This window comes from Sceloporus undulatus, chromosome 7 (genome assembly GCF_019175285.1).
Source record: "Sceloporus undulatus isolate JIND9_A2432 ecotype Alabama chromosome 7, SceUnd_v1.1, whole genome shotgun sequence".
Taxonomy (NCBI): domain Eukaryota; kingdom Metazoa; phylum Chordata; class Lepidosauria; order Squamata; family Phrynosomatidae; genus Sceloporus; species Sceloporus undulatus.
Genome location: NC_056528.1, coordinates 31,915,746 through 31,932,733, shown reverse-complemented (window position 1 = coordinate 31,932,733; position 16,988 = coordinate 31,915,746). Strand labels below are relative to the sequence as shown.

General features: G+C 42.4%; 2 protein-coding genes across 3 annotated transcripts in view; one reads left to right on the top strand and one right to left on the bottom strand.

The window, feature by feature from the left end:
* FRMD7 (FERM domain containing 7) overlaps positions 1-12,381 on the top strand; it is a 16,287-nt gene extending 3,906 nt beyond the window's left edge. The window contains exons 3-12 of one of the 2 annotated variants that reach the window (XM_042479327.1): positions 1,130-1,172; positions 2,448-2,481; positions 2,897-2,994; positions 3,817-3,931; positions 4,778-4,925; positions 7,013-7,108; positions 7,207-7,370; positions 7,495-7,563; positions 10,309-10,384; positions 11,317-12,381. In XM_042479327.1, coding sequence (XP_042335261.1) covers positions 1,130-1,172; positions 2,448-2,481; positions 2,897-2,994; positions 3,817-3,931; positions 4,778-4,925; positions 7,013-7,108; positions 7,207-7,370; positions 7,495-7,563; positions 10,309-10,384; positions 11,317-12,375 — 1,902 coding nt within the window. In that variant the 3' untranslated portion in view covers positions 12,376-12,381. Of the gene's footprint in view, positions 1-1,129; positions 1,173-2,402; positions 2,482-2,896; positions 2,995-3,816; positions 3,932-4,777; positions 4,926-7,012; positions 7,109-7,206; positions 7,371-7,494; positions 7,564-10,308; positions 10,385-11,316 lie in introns of both variants that reach the window. The other variant, XM_042479326.1, reaches the window with a different exon arrangement.
* A 2,945-nt stretch (positions 12,382-15,326) lies between these two features.
* STK26 (serine/threonine kinase 26) overlaps positions 15,327-16,988 on the bottom strand; it is a 35,689-nt gene continuing 34,027 nt past the window's right edge. The window contains exon 11 of the mRNA XM_042479328.1: positions 15,327-16,631. Within this exon, the coding sequence (XP_042335262.1) occupies positions 16,607-16,631 (25 nt within the window). The 3' untranslated portion in view covers positions 15,327-16,606. The remainder of the gene's footprint in view (positions 16,632-16,988) is intronic.

Sequence of the window (16,988 nt, the reverse complement as noted above, 5' to 3'; positions counted from 1 at the left end):
TATTATTATTATTATTATTATTATTATTATTATTATTATTATTATTATTATTTCTTACCCACCTCTCCCCATGGATATCAGTTAAAAAGAGGCAGATAGTACCTGAGATGGAGAACTGGTTGTTTCTGACCTTTCCAGACACTGTTGTTCAGGGAGGTTGAAATGCTTAATAGGGTGGGATACTCCTCTGTTACAAACCATGATTAAAACCCCATAGACAGAAAACCAGTACATCAGGGAGAAATAATAAGCTAAAGACTCCTCTGCACACCTCTGAGAAACTAGTTCTCTATGGGCAAGAATATAGATATAGCTTGTGAAAGCATGCTATGTCTTTCTGAAACATTTTGTATGTAAAGATGGCCAAATGGTGGTCTTTGACCATTTTGGGGACGGACTGGACACTTACAAGGTGGAATATTCCTCCGTTACAAATAATGATAAAATCCCTGCAGAGAGAAAACTAGTAGATCAGGGAAAGGGCTAAGAGCTGAAGACTAAAATGATCTAAAAAGTGACTGTTTCCAGATATTAAAAGTGATATAATTGCTTTTCCCATCTCTACCTGGTTGTCTGTGTGCAATTTTTGTCTTTGTTTATATATATATAATTGTTTGATAACTATCAGCAAAGACATAATATAACAGAAAGATACATACATTATTTTTTTACATGTTCTTTACATCACTCTAATATCCATATTTCTATAACCAATATTGTTATCTTATTGCCGCCACATATTTTAATACCCCCCCTCCTTCCTATTGCTTTGACTTGATGTATCGGTTTGGTATCTCCTAGAGGAGCATTAATTTGCACATAATCATTCTTTCTTAATTCTAATTGTTTCGGTCTTTAATCCGTATTGTTTTTCCCTTGCACTGTTTTTATAGTAATGCATCGGCGCTTCTTTAAAATAACCATACGTCTTATAACTCTCCTTTAATATACAAGGTAGTCTTTATCACCTTTATATAACTGATCCAATTACCTTCGATTTCTAATTTTATCCACTCACTAGGAACAGACAAAATATTAATTGTGTATATCTATATCTATATTGGACAAAAGCAATTCCTGATCCATGTTCCAATTCACCGACTGTTTTGCTTTCCCCATATTCTTGTAGGCCTGGCTGGAACTTCTCAAACCGATAACAAAGCAGATTAAAAGTAAGTGTTTCCATGTATTGATTTAAACAAACAAAAGAACAAATTGCTGGAGGTTAGCATGGAGTATTCTTCATGATTTTGTTCCTGCGGTTGTTGAAATCTGATAGGAAAAGGCAGGACCTTTGGGTGAATATCTCCTGGCATCCTTATACTTGATATAATTAGACTTAGACTGAAGGAAACAGCTAGGAACAAAGTTCCTTTGGAGGACTGCAACTTCCATCTGCAATCTTCAACTTTTCAGGACTGCATTTCCATGCTAGCTGGGGGGATTCTGGGATCTGCAGTCACAGGGGTAATATTTCCAAGGTCTGGGTGCTGCAGAATTAAGGCAGTTTGACGATGCTTTCATTGCCATGGCTCCATCCTATGGGATCTTGGGTTTTTTTAAGTTTGTTATGGGACCAGAGCTCTCTGACAGAGAAGGCTAAATATCTAATGAAACTACAAATCCAAGGGTTTCATAGCATGGAGCCATGAAAGTTAAAGTGGTGTCAAACTGGGTTATTTGTGCAGTGCAGACGCAGCCATCGAAGACCATCTTCTCGCACCCCAAAATGTTTCATTGCTGGGAGTTGAAAAAGCCAGGCAAGCAAGAGAGAAGTAATTCAAGGGCACTTTGCAAGAGATAAGTAATGCCAATGCAATTTGCAAGAGAGAAGTAACACAAATTATATTTGCAAGAGACAAGTAATGCTGGGCCTCATTCCCATTGCCTTTCAAACCGGATCGCAAATCGATTTGAACAGGTTTAAATGTCCATGGTTCACATTTGAACCAAATCGCTGAACCAATCCGGAGACGGGGGCCATGCGCTAGACCCATTTATCCCACATCTTTTTGGCACTGATTTTTTTCCACTTCTCTTTGGATAAATCGATTTAGCGCAAATGTGAATCAGATGCGGATCAGAACTGATTTAAATTTGCCCTTTGGCCGACTGGAGCGGGTCCATTTTGAACCGATTCATTCGTGAATGTGAACCACAAGTGGGTTATTTTACAGGGGAAAATGTAACCAGGGCAAATGTAGTGGGAACCACACTCCGCTGTCGAACCGATCCATCAATTCGGATCGCAAACCGATTTATTTGCAAGTGGGGAATGCGGCCCAAATGTAATTTGCAAACCCTAGCAGGTTTAATCTGAATCTATGTGGCAAATGAAAGAGATGTGTAAATGTTCCCGACAGACCTTTGAAACCAAACTTATGAAGATGTTGTGTTTTAAGATCCTAAGGAGATTCTTTTCAAATTTATGGTGAAATTTTTCCCAGTGGATCCGGCTCATCTGAAAGAAGAGCTGACCAGGTACGCTGCTTTGCATGGCACCCTTCCTTTATTCCTTTATATTTCCCCCCTTAATTTTTCCGTTCCAAAATCACCTCCCTATCTAGTTTTTTGACAGTGTGTTTTAAATAACAATATATGAATTAGCAGAATGGTTCCAACCCACTAATATGAAATACCCTTTTTCTTCTAAGCTGCTACATCAGTGTTACAAAACGCAAGCCCAGTTGCATTTTTAGATGCTGTATTTGAGGCTGCAATGTTGTTATTTCTGCTGCAAATTAAATTACAGAACTGTTTGAAGCTGATGGGAATAAATCAGTCAGCCCTGAGAGAATCAATGTGGGGATGTACTGCTATGTTATAGGGTTATTAGTTATGGGTTGGTGGTGCAGGAGGGCTTTTGTATCAATAACGTCTCCAAAATGGTTCTTAGGTACCTCTTCACTCTCCAAATCAAGAAGGACCTGGCATCTGGAAGACTTCCCTGCAGTGATAACAGCTCAGCCTTGATGGTTTCTCACCTTTTGCAATGTATGTCTACATAATTGGACCTCAAGATGTAATGGTCACTATTGGTCACTATTGACAGGAGAGTAAAGTCCTTCGCTCATTTAACCTGGCCTTTATGGTGGATTTGGGGGGGCGTTTGAGGCTATGGCAATGGTGCCGTGGCCGTAAATGTGAACACGACACACTTAACAAAGTCACTGTGTATACTCATGTATAGGTCTAGATGTTTTAGTAAAAATATTGACTCCAAAAACTTGGAACGACTTATCCATGGGTCAATGTAAATACCGTACTTTAACTCTTATCAAAAAGGGAACCATGTCCTGATGAAAGGTGAGAGCGTAATATCTTTTTGGAGCACCTAAAAGAAACATTGGGGCAGTACAGACTGCCTCAAAATGTCGGGTCGGACTCGCCCATTTTAACTGCAGAAGGATGCTGAGGACGCCAAACCACGTGCCATCCTTCTGCAGTAAAAAGAACCCACTTCTTCTGAGTTCTTTTTGTGGCACGTTGTGCACATCATGAGTACTCCATTAGCGTACTCAATGTGCAGCGATGTGCAGGCGCTGCGTGTTGTCATCATCATCATCATGGTGGTGTCCATATGGACAGGACGCCGCCATGATGACAATGCCCATGCGGACTAGGGTTCTGGAACCCTAGTTTCAGCGTTGGCACACCGCTTTTGGCTGGTGTGTCTTGGGCCATTTACTTCCTCTACTGTCCTATCCATCCAGCCTCTAACTCTATCCTCTATCCGCCATTTTGTTGCTTCCTCTGTTTGGTGGAGTCTGACTTTTCCAAAAGTATTGCTATTCTTTATTTTTTTCCATACCGCAGCTGCTCTGGGAGATTTCCACGAAGAAATGGATTGGAAGCATCTGGAGACGCACCAATATTTAGTGAACCAAGAGCGCTTGGCCAACAAGATCATGCACTATCACAAGAAACACAGGTGCGTTCGCCAATTGCGTCTTCTTCAGTGCATTTTGTGGCCCTTTGTGGGTTTTAAATTCTATGCTGGAGAAGAATTGCAAAATCTTCAGCAATCCAAAAAAAACCCTGATTTTCTGCAAAATGCATTAAACAGACAAGTCAAGAAAAATGCACAATTTAATTCCCTTTCTATGCTGTATTTGGCTAGTTGGTTCTAATCATGGAGCCAAATAAAAGGGTGATGGGGTCTGAAGTTCTACCTGAAATCTACTCATCCACTATATATATATATATATATATATATATATATATATATATATATATATAATTATCTCCATGGTTTGATTGTGATTTCCTGTATGACAAGGGATTGGACTGGATGGTCCTTGTGGTCTCTTCCAACTCTGTGTATAAGTCTAGAAATGTAGGTTAAAAATTGACTCAAATAACCTGGGTCGACTTATCCATGGGTCAATGTAAATACTGTATTTTACTATATATATCTATATCTATATCTATATCTATATCTATATCTATATCTATATATATATATATATACGCACACACACACGGTGAAAGGCAAGAGTTTAATCTGCACTGACTCCCTTCTACTCTCTCAGCCATCCAGCCTTTAGTATGAGAACAAATAGTTCTACCATCTGATATCTTGTAAGTTCTTTGGCTTTGTTTTCCTTTACTTCATCCTTTGCATTCTTTGTTACATGTGCCTAAGTTTTACACATGATTTATCCAAAGGTCATATCAAAAATCCATAATTTTGGCCCCAAAATGTGCCTTCGACTTATATATGAGGTTGTCAACTTATAGTCAAGTATATACGGTACTTTGCCTGCTTTCTTTCTAGGGGCAAAACTCCGGCCGAATCGGACGTGCAGCTTCTGGACATTGCGAGGAAACTGGACATGTATGGGATCCGGCCCCATCCTGCCAGCGATGGAGAAGGGACCCAGATCAACCTGGCTGTGGCCCACATGGGGGTCCTGGTTTTGCGAGTAAGGAGGAATCATTATTCTACAAAGCATTTACTGAGAAACATAGAGATTTATCACACGGTGCCCAAATCTGTGGATAAACGGAGGGTTAAATCCAGGATTGTTTTCTGGCAACGTCACTCGACGTCGCCATTATCCCAGACGTAACCCGTCAATTTTGATAGCATCCGTTCCAGAGCTGTGTTGTGTTGCTGAGTGTTTCTACATTCAGCAACATTTGCTACAATGGCATGTGTAGTTGTTGTTGTGTCCCTCCAAGTCATTTTTGACTTATGGCCGACCCTGAAACAAAACATATCCTGGGGTTTTCTTAGCAAGTTTTTTCAGAGAAGGTTTGCTATTGCCATCTTCCGAGGCTGAGGTCCTTTTCCAGGACCTACCTTCCATCAGTTTCAGCCTTTTTCTGTCCATTTGAAGCAGGACTAAGAATCATGACTTTATGTTTATATCCATCCTAATTTTTTCTTGAACGTCCTGCATTTTCCGGTGCGTTTCCCTCCTTTGTCGTTATGACATTTGGCTATCATGCAAAAGTCAGAAATGACTTGAAGGCACACAACAGCAGCAGCAACAACAAATCTGCTGGTTTGGAAAGAGTCTCCCTTTCTGCCTCTCTGGTTCCTTTTGATGTGGTGCCGCCGCTTTTGCCTTGACATGCTCAACCCAAACGCTGCAATGTCAGAACTTGGTGTCGCACGGTAGCGCAACATCTCTCCACCATGTAATCTTCCCCCAAAAATAGCCACCTAATTTGGAGCAATTACAGGTTAGCGCAATTCTTCAGTGCATTTTGCAGGGCAACCGCATGCCTCGAGTGGCGTTTGCTGCGTAACGTGGGCGAGACAAGTCCTTAAACAACCGGGGAAGAAGCCAATATGTGTGTGTGTGCACACACACATATTGAAAAGACCACAGGACAATTTAGCCTTGCTCTTAAACCATAACCAGAGAACAATGTTTTCTCAGGCTCTGTTGTCATGCAAAACCTTCCCATATATAATTCGTGAATCAGAGAGTAGCTATGAACAAGATTGTCTTCTCCCTAGATGCCAAATTAAAGTGTTGGTTTTAGTTAATCTAGACATGTTTTTCTTTGTCAAATGAAATTATTATTATTATTATTATTATTATTATTATTATTATATTTGTATCCTGCTTTCTCTCCAAAACTGGCACTCAAACAGCCAAACTGGAACTCAAACATAGTGTCAACATTCATTAAATGATGCATACATTTCTATCTTTATGAAGGGCCCATAGCTAAAAATATGGGATTTTCTAGCATCACATTCAGTCTGTAATATATTTGAGGGACAGAAAGCTTTTCCTTTTATATAGACTCTGTATAGAAAAGCTTTCTGGGCTCAAATAAGAGGCAGCCCTTAGAACAAGGACATCTGCCAATACCTATATTGATTAGACGTTGAGTCTTTCTTATCCAAAAGGCTTGGGACCAGACATATTTTGGATTTCAGTTTTTTTGTGGATTGGAATTGGAATATTTGCATATACATAATGTTTGCATATACAAACTCTTGTAAATGGGTGGTTGTTGTTGCTGTTGTTGTTGTGTGCCTTCAAGTCACTTCTGACTTATGGCCACCCTCTCTTGGGGTTTTCTTGGCAAGTTTCTTCGGAGGTTTGCCATTGCCTTCCCCTGACTTGGAGACAGGACCCAAATCTAAACATTAAGTTCATTTCTGTTTGGTCAATGGTCAAGAATACTGGGAGTTGTAGTCCAACATCTTCAGGAGGGTACCAGGAGAAAGATGGAGCGATGGGGCAGAAACCACCAACGGATCCCCACTTTGCCAAATCCTTAATCCACTCTGGATTTTAGTCTGAGATTTAAATTTATTTGAAGGGATAGGTTTTGAGAGCCACCATTCATCACTGCATTGGTGATCCTCAACCTGAGCTTGGAAAAAGTGACATTTCAGGATTAGCAAGGCCAGTGTCCCTATGGTTTGGGGATTCTGGGAGGTGTAGTCCAAGCACATAATTCTTCTAAGTGCTGCATGCGATCTTGAACTGAATTGAGTTTTGAGTCACATATATAGAGCGCCCCTTCATTTGCGCATTTGCAGGGAAATACCAAGATCAACACTTTCAACTGGTCCAAAATCCGCAAGCTGAGTTTCAAACGGAAGCATTTCCTGATCAAACTCCATGCCAATGTGGCGGTAAGTAATGCATTTTTCTCTTATAACAGAAAAACATGGGATGCTGCTTTGTACTGAATTTGGACCCTTGGTCCGATCTCTCCCTCTTCACCCATCAGGCCTTGTGCAAAGACACGCTGGAGTTCGCCATGGCGAGCCGAGACACTTGCAAAGCTTTCTGGAAGACATGCGTGGAATACCACGCTTTCTTCCGACTCTCCGAAGAGCCAAAGTCAAAGCCCAAAGCCTTCCTGTGCAGCAAAGGGTCTAGTTTCCGATACAGGTAAAAAATCACATATAGTCAGCCCCTCTGCTGTGTAGTTCAATATACACAACATTTATGTAGTGTGGACTGTGATAAAGGATTCTGGCTTTTCACATTTATTTTCCCATCTTTCTGATGGCAGTGGAAGGACCCAGAGGCAGCTGCTGGAGCATGGGACCAAAGGGAAACTCAAGAGTTTGCCGTTTGAAAGGTATAGTCTTTTCACAAAACAGTTACTTTACTCCAGTGAAAATACTAGAATAGCAAAATGCATGGGAGAGAAAGACTGAGTTGTGTTCTTTTGAAAAAGGAACTCCCAAGTGCACATCTCTGCTCCTGTAGCCATTTACTGAGTTTGCAGATATCTAAAGCACAGGATGATTTGGGAAGGGAACTAATGTGGAGCAAGCTTGCACCAGGAATTGCTGCAGCGGCACTATGGGAACATTACGAGCACCATCTTTGCCTGCATAGAGCAGAAGAGGCATCGCTCATTGCTAAAAATAGTGGCAAGTAATTAAAAGAGGGAGAATAAAGCAAGCGTTGCAATTTAGGAGCCGCACAATTAATTACCCAAGGCTGCAAATATTGTGCGCGCAGAGGGAGAGCCCAATGCATAGCTGATGTTTGGCTGCAGCGCTTCCGGTGCCCAAGAGCCAAACCGTGGTCCATTTGAAGTTCAGTTCTGGGCAGATGAGGAAGGAGCCCAGTGATGTCTCCAATTGCCAGCTTTGACTTTCTGTTGGATGATTCCTCGATGGTTAAGACTTCACACTACTCTCCATCGTGAACAATCTGGAGCCTTCACCATAGAATTTGAGTCTTATCCTCCAACGGGGCTCTTCTCACCTTGCGAGAAGTCTTTGATCATCTGAAGAAAATGCCTTCACACCAGTTGGCCATAGAAAAAGCATTTCTTTCATTCAAAACTCTTATTGAGAAGCAAGGTAGTGCGAACGTTGACCGACAACACCATGGCCATGTATCCCTAAACAAGCAAGGTGGGACTTGATCTCACACCTGCCTTCATCTCATGGTTCGACTCCAAGACTGATGCGTTCAGAGGGACGTCTCCATTTCCGAAGTCCATCTTCCCGGGGAAGAAACCGTCCTTGAAGATGCTCTCAGCGAAGAGATACTTTAAACTTTTAGAAGGGGGGGGGGAGGAGACTGGGAAACAAATCTAGGTAGAAGACATGATCCTCTGGAGAAGCCCAAAAAACTGAACTGGGCTCCTGGGAGGACCAGCTTCTGCTCCAGAGGTTCTGCACCTCTGGTCCATGGGAAAGAGTCATGTGCGCCATAGCCATAACCAGCAAGTGTTTTCTTCCTTTTAAAAAAATAATAATCTTTTATTATGTATTCCCAAATAAATTATCTTCAAAGGAAAATGCACCAGTGCTAAAACTGCTCCATATTTTAATTGGATGCTTAATGGGCTTTGATCGGTCTGCCTTGGTTAGTGGCAAAAATAATCATAATTTGGCCGCGTCCAGCAGCCCCAGTTAAGCACTTTGAAGTCCCCTGTCGACGTTGAGGCGAGCGATTTCAACAAGGGCTGACTAAGGCTGCCCTTTGAGATCATTATGGTTTAATAAAAGCACTTTTAACCTTGGCAGGGTGGTGCCTTTAGCTGAGTGCACTAAATGGATTAAGTGCCCTTTTAAATGCGTTTTTTACCAATCAGCATTCTTCTGCCAATCAGGCCTGGGCTGCAGGAACTACATTGCAAGGACTCTGAACCAGAGTCTATAAAAATGACTTTTCTGGGCTTTAGATCATCATCCCCAAGCCACCGTAAGCAGTGGCCATGTTGGCTAGCGGGTTCTGGAAGCTGTTGCCCCAAAAAGATCTCTTTTCCAGCCTTGCCTTGAATCCATTGCAGACAGCTTGGGTCCTGGCGATCTGAAAGCCTGTGTCTCCCATGATGAGCCTGCCCAATTTTTAAGATTCCCCAAAGAAGGCCTTTCTCTTGGTCCCACCACCTTCCTAGGATATTTCATTTCCATGATTTATATCCTGCCGTTCTCCCACGATGGGATTCAAGGCGGGATATAAATAGGATACAGGACAGAGCCTTCTCAGTGGCGGTGGAACTCCTTAGATGGGCTTCTCAACCAATATGGGCTACACAGATATATCAGTTTCATACCACTTTAATTGCCATGGCTCCTCCTTAAGCATCCCTGGGTTTTGAAGGCAGGCAAGGAATGCAAAATTCTCTGAGAGCCACTGGACCGAGGTTCTTTTATTCTAGTTGTCCAGGTATTTGGGACTGTGGCCGAGATCCAAGACTGCTTCAGCATGACTTTTAAATTTACATGTGTACTTTTATAGCACTATAGAAATAAACTATAAAAGTAATAGTAATAATAATTAATAATAATAGTAATAATCACTTCTATGCCGATATTCATCTTCTCTGTGCATTGCCCATGGATAGCCACATACATTGACCATTCATTTACATTTGTTTTGGTATGCTGATGCACATGGATGACCATGGGCAATGTACAGAGAAGCTTCATTGTTGTTGTGTACCTTTGTTTTTGACTTATGGTGACCATAAGGCTGAGGCTAAGAGTGTGTGACTCGTCCAAGGGTCATCCAATGGGTTTCCATGGGAACTGAAGCCAAGTCTCCAGAGTCATAGTCTTATGCTGAAACCATTGCACATCACACTGGTTTGTGTATGTCATTAACTTGGCCATGCAGACTGAGGCTTCTGGAAATTTAGGTCCAAAGTGTTAGAAGGATCAGAGGTTGAGAACTTTGTTCTAGTTCTCTCCCCTGAACTAAAAATCCCATGATTGCTTAGGAAAGAGCCATGGTGGTTAAAGTGTTATGAATCCAGTATAACAATGCTGTGCGGCTGGACTTTTGGTCACCGGAGCTGAATTATATTTCTTGAGGAAGCATAACCAGTATGCCTTGTTCTTTCTTTGTTTCATTTCAGGAAACACTACTCCTATCGGTACCATGACAGGCAATGCCGCTCATCCCCAGATCTTCTTACAGACGTTTCTAAACAAGTACGTAACTTAGTAGTTGCTGGGAAATTGTATGGAAAGGGAAGAGGGGAGGCCCTTGGTATCCGCCGGGATTTGGTTCCAAGACAGCCATGGATACCAAAATCCGTGGATGCTCAAGTCCCATTAAATGCAATGGCATGGCAAAATGGTTTCCCTTATATAAAATGGCAAAATCAAGGTATGCTTTTTAGATTAAATACATGTATTCTTTCAAGATGTGAATGGTTGAGTCTGTGGATGCAGAATCGGTGGATATGGAGAGCTGACTGTATAAGTTCAAGGCATGAGCAACCCTCTTCTGTGGGCCTCACCTCCCCAAAAGTGCTCCCAAATACAGCATCTCTTAATTTTTTCCCAAGTAATTCTTTGTTGCCATTTTACTGTATATCTGCAAGTCCATTACGACTTATGGTGATCCCTAAGGCAAGCTTATCATGGGGTTTTCTTGGCAGGTTTCTTCAGAGGGAATCTGTCATTGCCATCTTCGGAGGCTGAGAGTGTGTGACTTGCCTTTGCAGCTGAAGAGTGGGGGATAAATACTCTAATTAAATAAATCAATAAATGAGTTTCTGTGGCTAGGCTTGGATTCAAACCTTGAGTCCCTGTACTGGAAGGCGGGATATAAACATAATAAAACAACAACAACAACAACAACAACAACAAATTATTTAAACTCTGCTCTCCAGAATCACAGTCCAATGCTGAAGCCACACTACGTTACCTTGTTAAATTTAGCTTATGGTTTGTAAACCTTGAGGATACCATCCTAAGGTGCTGTGTTGTGTGCATCGTTGTGTGGTTGTGCTATTTGAGGGGAAGCAATAGCAGGCGGTACATGAAATATAACACACTCTCCTAAAGAGCTGTGTAGTACCACTGTTGTTGTCGCAATAGTGCAACATTCCAACATTCTGACATTTTCATCTCCCCAGATGGAGGACTTGCGCCTGGTCTATGGCAATATGGGAAGCTACTATGGTGCAAATGGTGTCCACACCTCGGAGCCCACACTCGACAGCCGGCGGAGGAACTCTGCTGTGGAAGTGATCTTTGCAGACGAACTGGAGCGCTCCAAGCCCGAAGCTGATCCAACGCTGCTGGCTCACTCCCAAAGCAGCTCTGTTTTCCCACTGGTCTACGCAGAGCTGGAACAGGATTGGGAGCCCCCTGACCTTTACGGGTCGAGGGTCCCGCTGACCTCCTTCCAGCCAAGCTACAAGCTGGCAGGGAGCAGCAAAAGCACCTCCGTGGGCAACATGCGCGAGGTGACCCCCAGGCAACAGCTGGCTTACACCGATGTGCCCTACATGGCCCCTGTCAACCCACCACTGGATGTGGGTTCGCCCCAAGTCTTTTTTTATGTGGATAGGCCCCCTCAGTTTGCACGGCATGCGATGATGGGCCCAGTGGAGGAGATGGCAAGTGGCATGAACCTCCTTGGGGTGGCACCCATGAAACCTCAGAGGAGGAATCCGGGGACCTCAAGATTGAGGGTGCCTGAGCAAGAGGCCCTGCCAAGAACTAATTATCTTACTAGTGTTAGCATGGAGCAAGATGACGACGGAAGTGTGTTCGACTACGGCATCCAGGAACCCATTCCCAAGAGATCCTGGAGCCAGTCGGATATGAAAACCATCAGGTTCCCCTACGGCTCGGAGTTTCGACCTTTAGGGCCGTGTCCCGTCCTGAGTAGCAGGAAGGCTGACCTCCTCCAGTACATCTGGGCTCAGCAGGGGTTTCCGGATACTCCCCAACTCCAGCGAGCCACCGAACGCTACGTTGGCAGTGGGACGGAGTCCAGCGATTCCGATTCAGAGCTCCTGCCAGATTACTATTCTCTCTATGGGAGGGTGGTCAAAGCCCCCCGGGCGAGGGTCCGCTTGTCTTCTGGGAGTCTGCAGCTCGAGGGAGAAGATGAAGAAGTTTGCCTCGCTACTGCCAGCATGGATGACAACCGAACGTCCCAGGGAGCCTCCAAATACTTCACTTAACTCAAATCTTGCCGCTTTGGTTGAGTCAGTCTTTTTGTCAGTGCCACTGGGCAATAACGGGAGAAAGAAAAGCAGTGGGTACCTTGTACATTGCTGTTTTTTGCAGATAATTACACCTCTGGGACGTGGAAACTGGATAATCTGCCAATGCAAAAGACTCTCTGACCTGCAAAAGGAAGTGATTCAGGTGTTACGCATCGGATTAGTAAAAATCAAACCGAAGGTAGGCTGGCCTTCTTCCTGCTCTCCTTGACTCAGTCCGTACTTGGGAGACGGGATACAGTTATAGTGCGGCAAGTTACAGATTTAAGGCATAGTTTCATTTCCTCGGAGAGCTGAATATCACCAAGCTGAGTCAGTGTGACTTTTACCAGGGTTAGTAAAAGGCAAGTGAAAGAAGGGGTGGAATGAAGTCTGCTAAAGGGGAAACAGAAACTGTTGAACTGGGGTTCAATTCTAGCTGCCTTTTAAGTACAATGTAAGCATCCTCCTCCTCCTTAAAAGGATCCCAGAACAGATAGGGAAGCGTACTGTAATTTCTTTATGCTGCTCGTGTTAAGAATACCAAATGTGTCACGGAAAGAGTAGCTTACCTTTGTTTGTATTATCAGGGTCTCATCCTTGACCTGTTCAGTCCAAGCAGGAAGGCAAAGAATATGTTTTGGGCAACTTTAAGTTCTGTTCAACAGCATCAACTCATGTCAATGCTTCCAGTATGCTTCTCTTCTTCCTGTCCCAATTAAAAACTGGCCCTAGAGTGCTTACCATCAGAAATACAGTTCTCTCCTTGGAATGGATGAGGCGAAAAGGTATGTAGGTTCATATGATGTAAAGAGTCACTAATACCACCTGTAACTACTGTACACTGTCTTTTCAGTCTGACATATATGCTGAAGTTCTCCTAGTGGCACAAGTACGCCTTATACTTTGTAAATGTCTTTTCATTGTTGGTGGCATTCTCTTCTACACTTTGCAACCATTAATGTCCAGACTTACTATTTAACCGCTGTGGCTGGTGGAAAGCGGCAGAGGCGGCTGGAGAAATGTCTGTGTCCCTGTGACTCAGACATTCCCAAACTCTGGTCCCTCAGGTGTTTTGAATTCAGCTCCCAGAAGCCTCATCCATCTTGTCCAACGGTCTGGGATGCTGGGAACTGAGGTCTAAAACATCCGGAAGGCAGGAGTTTGGGAATCGCTGCAAAAGCATAATGTTTACATCACCTGCTGGAACCGCTACGTTCATCGGATCCCAGTGATGTGATTTTACATCTGGTTACAGGGACACAGCCAGATGTTTCTCCAATCTTGCCTGCTCCCATTTTCCATCTGCCACAGAATGGCCAAAGGGTGCTGTAGTGGATCAGGATTGAGTTGCGTGGACAACGTGGTGTAGTTCTGCCTGCAAAACCTATTATGCCATGCTGTGCCATACAGGATCATGGTTATGCTGTAGCTTATGACAGGCTTCCATACCTAAAAAAAGAACTGTCTGTTACAAAAAACAATTCACTCAGACTCTTAACTTTCCTGTTTTTGAAGATAAGATTTAGTAGGCTAGTTAAATGTAGAGGAATACACTCATCCCTCCATATTTGCGGCTTTGATATTTGTGGATTTGATTAATATTCTCTCTAGGAATCTCTACGTCCTCCAGTGCAACTCTATGGTCAACTTTAACTAAAAGTTGCACTGAAAGACCTAGAGATTCATAGAGGGAATACTCTACTGGGCCTTTGTAGCTCCACCGGCGCAACTCTATGGTCAGTGTCTGTTGGACATTGACCACAGAACTGCCCTGGAGGACCTAGAGAGGTGTCCTCTCAGGTGAAAAACATGGTGGGTTTTTGTTATTGGTGCTTTTTCCATATTCACGGGGATCTTGTGCCCCTAACCCTAGTGAATATGGAGGGACGAGTGTACTTCCCTTTCTCCAGGTTGAAGTCTTGTAAGAAGTGGGACAATCATCCTTTCCCCCGATTGTATGAACCTTTTTTTAAAAACATAAATAGTACAAATGAGGACCAGAAGGCATTACAGAACTTAAATATTTATTTGTTTTAAACCTTTCCACCTTCTGCTGCCCCTCGCTTGCCCCCCGCTACCCCCAAAACAACATTGAAAGAAGCTTCGTCTATAAACAGATTTACAGGACTAAAAGCTACAGGGAAGAGCACTACAGTTCTGTATCGGTGACGCAGTTGTTTCCGTAAAGCTTCAGATCAACTGTATTTACAACTTTTTGCTGCTTTTACATTTATAAAAATATTTTTTCTTTAATCCATAACATTATTGTTTTCAAAAACTATGTCCAGACTTTGTTTTTTTCCCCTCAAGATATAAATTTCTAATTGCGTTTTCAGTTATATAGCGATGAAAGATTTTTCTTTTTTAACAAACATTTCTTTAAAATCAAAACAAAGGAGTTAAAAGTAATTTCTTTTTTTTTACAGTGTAGGCACCATTGAAAATAACTGCCCTTTGCAATTCCAACCACCGTCTTCTTTGCCAGTGTCTTTATATCTATTTTTCTTTCTTAAAAAAGGATGTAATGGCAACTTTTAACTAAAAAAAACATCATCAATATTTGCTTGCACTCCATTAACTCTTCGATATTTGGCAGATATACTTCGAATCCTTTAAAAATGACTTTTGTGCAAAAACAAAAACAAAAAATGTGCAGATCTGAACTATAAAATTAAACACATCCAGACTTCTTATCAAAAATAAATTTACACCAACAGTTCCACAGCTAAGGACTGAAATACAACCCCACTTCAAACTTCAGCATAATATACATATTGGGTCGAAAAGGAAGGAAGGAAAAAGAGAGAGATTACCCCATCTAAACAGTACCATAAATATATACCCGAAAGCAAAGTTTATAATTTTATCTACCTTTTATGAAAAGAAAAAAAAACCACTCCATAATGCACAGTACTATCTTTTTTGTGTGTGTGTGAAAGAATATCTATAACTCAGTTATTTGCATATTAACTGGTAAATACGTATTTAAAATACACGTCGGAGTGGGGGGGAATTAAACGTATGGCGATGCAATCTACGTAATGTGTTTGATAAAGAACCTAAGTGTATAAATATCTTACAGGAAAGGGAAAACAACGAAACAAAACACAACCGCACAAAAAGCTGGTCTCGCGCTTTTCTACCTGCTTGCGAGGTATTTATCTCACGCCACAGTTTTTCCTCCAAGGTCCCAAACACAGAATGAGCTAATACTCCCTTCCCCAAATTTATACTAAAAATAGAGGAAAAATATATTAAATTAAACCAGATTGTGTCCATTATTGCCAAAAAAGCCTCCCCTCTGCCCTTCAACTATATTGCTTTAAAAATTTCTTACCATGATGAATGACTTACCAGGGGGGGAAATCCTGTTCTACAAGGTAAAATACATACAAACTGTACACTAAGCTCTAAATCAGTCGCTACATGTTAAAACTTGCAAAGCTATTGACATATATTGCTCTCAAAATGGAGGTGATCACAGAGCTGCCTAAAATACTGTACCAATTTCCCCAAAGGTAGGTGATAATCGTCGCAGTTGTCGCGTTGACGTTTACGGGGGCCGAAGTAAAGGCTAGAAGAAATAGGGTGGTCAAGCAGGTGCTACGGTTAACATCCCACAAGCGGAAGTGCTTATTATTATGTCTGTGTGAAAAAGCTGGTTTTTTAAAAGCTAGTTTCAGTGACTTTAGAAGCGCTATCACTCTGCGCAAGTACTTCTAACAAAAGGAACAAGAAGACACTGGGTCTCCTTTCAGAGAGTAAGAAAACGTCGCCGGCACACGTACTTTCTACAAACTCAAGTAAAGGGGGTGCAAGTCCGATGAACCCTTGAGACCCCGGATCTCACCTGTGGAAATTGGCAACCGGTAGCGCCTCTGGGTTACATCTAGAAGCAATACTGCGCCCTCACTGTTGTTGTGTGTGTTTGTTTGTTTCCAACTGGATTAAATAGGTGAAAACTACAATATTAAAAGTTGCTCTTTACAAAAAAAAGAATGTCCTGGAAATACAAAAAAAAAAAAGAAGAAAAAAAAGCCATGTATACCCATCACAAAATAGTGGAGTTCAGTCCTTTTAAATCCCCGATCATCAAATACGTCGCAATGATCCAAAAAGGCACAAGGAGCTCATGACCAAAGCATTGCCAAGCTTAGAGTAGGTTTTGGTGGCCTATACTGGGTCCGTGTGGAACAGCATCCGTTGCTTAGGAGGAGTCATTCACAGAAAACCTGGGAAGAGAGGGCACAGAGAGAGAAAGGTGTCAGTCGCTGGGGGACCCTTTACAGCACACAAATACAGTGCTATGATTCCACTTTAAACCATCATGACAACATCCTATGGAATCCTGGGGTTTGTAGTCTGGTCAAGTCTGGGTGGTCTGCTTGTCCCATGACTATGACATTAAATGTGGAGAGACCTATCTATGCCACCTTTGGCCTCCAAACATGGGGACCTCTTCTCGTTCCACTCTACTGAACTAAATGAGGGGACGGTCTATATGCCCACATGGTTACTCTGTGATCATAATCCTAGCTGGACCTAATTAACTAATCTCGATCTCTCCTCTTGACTGACTTTTAGACAAC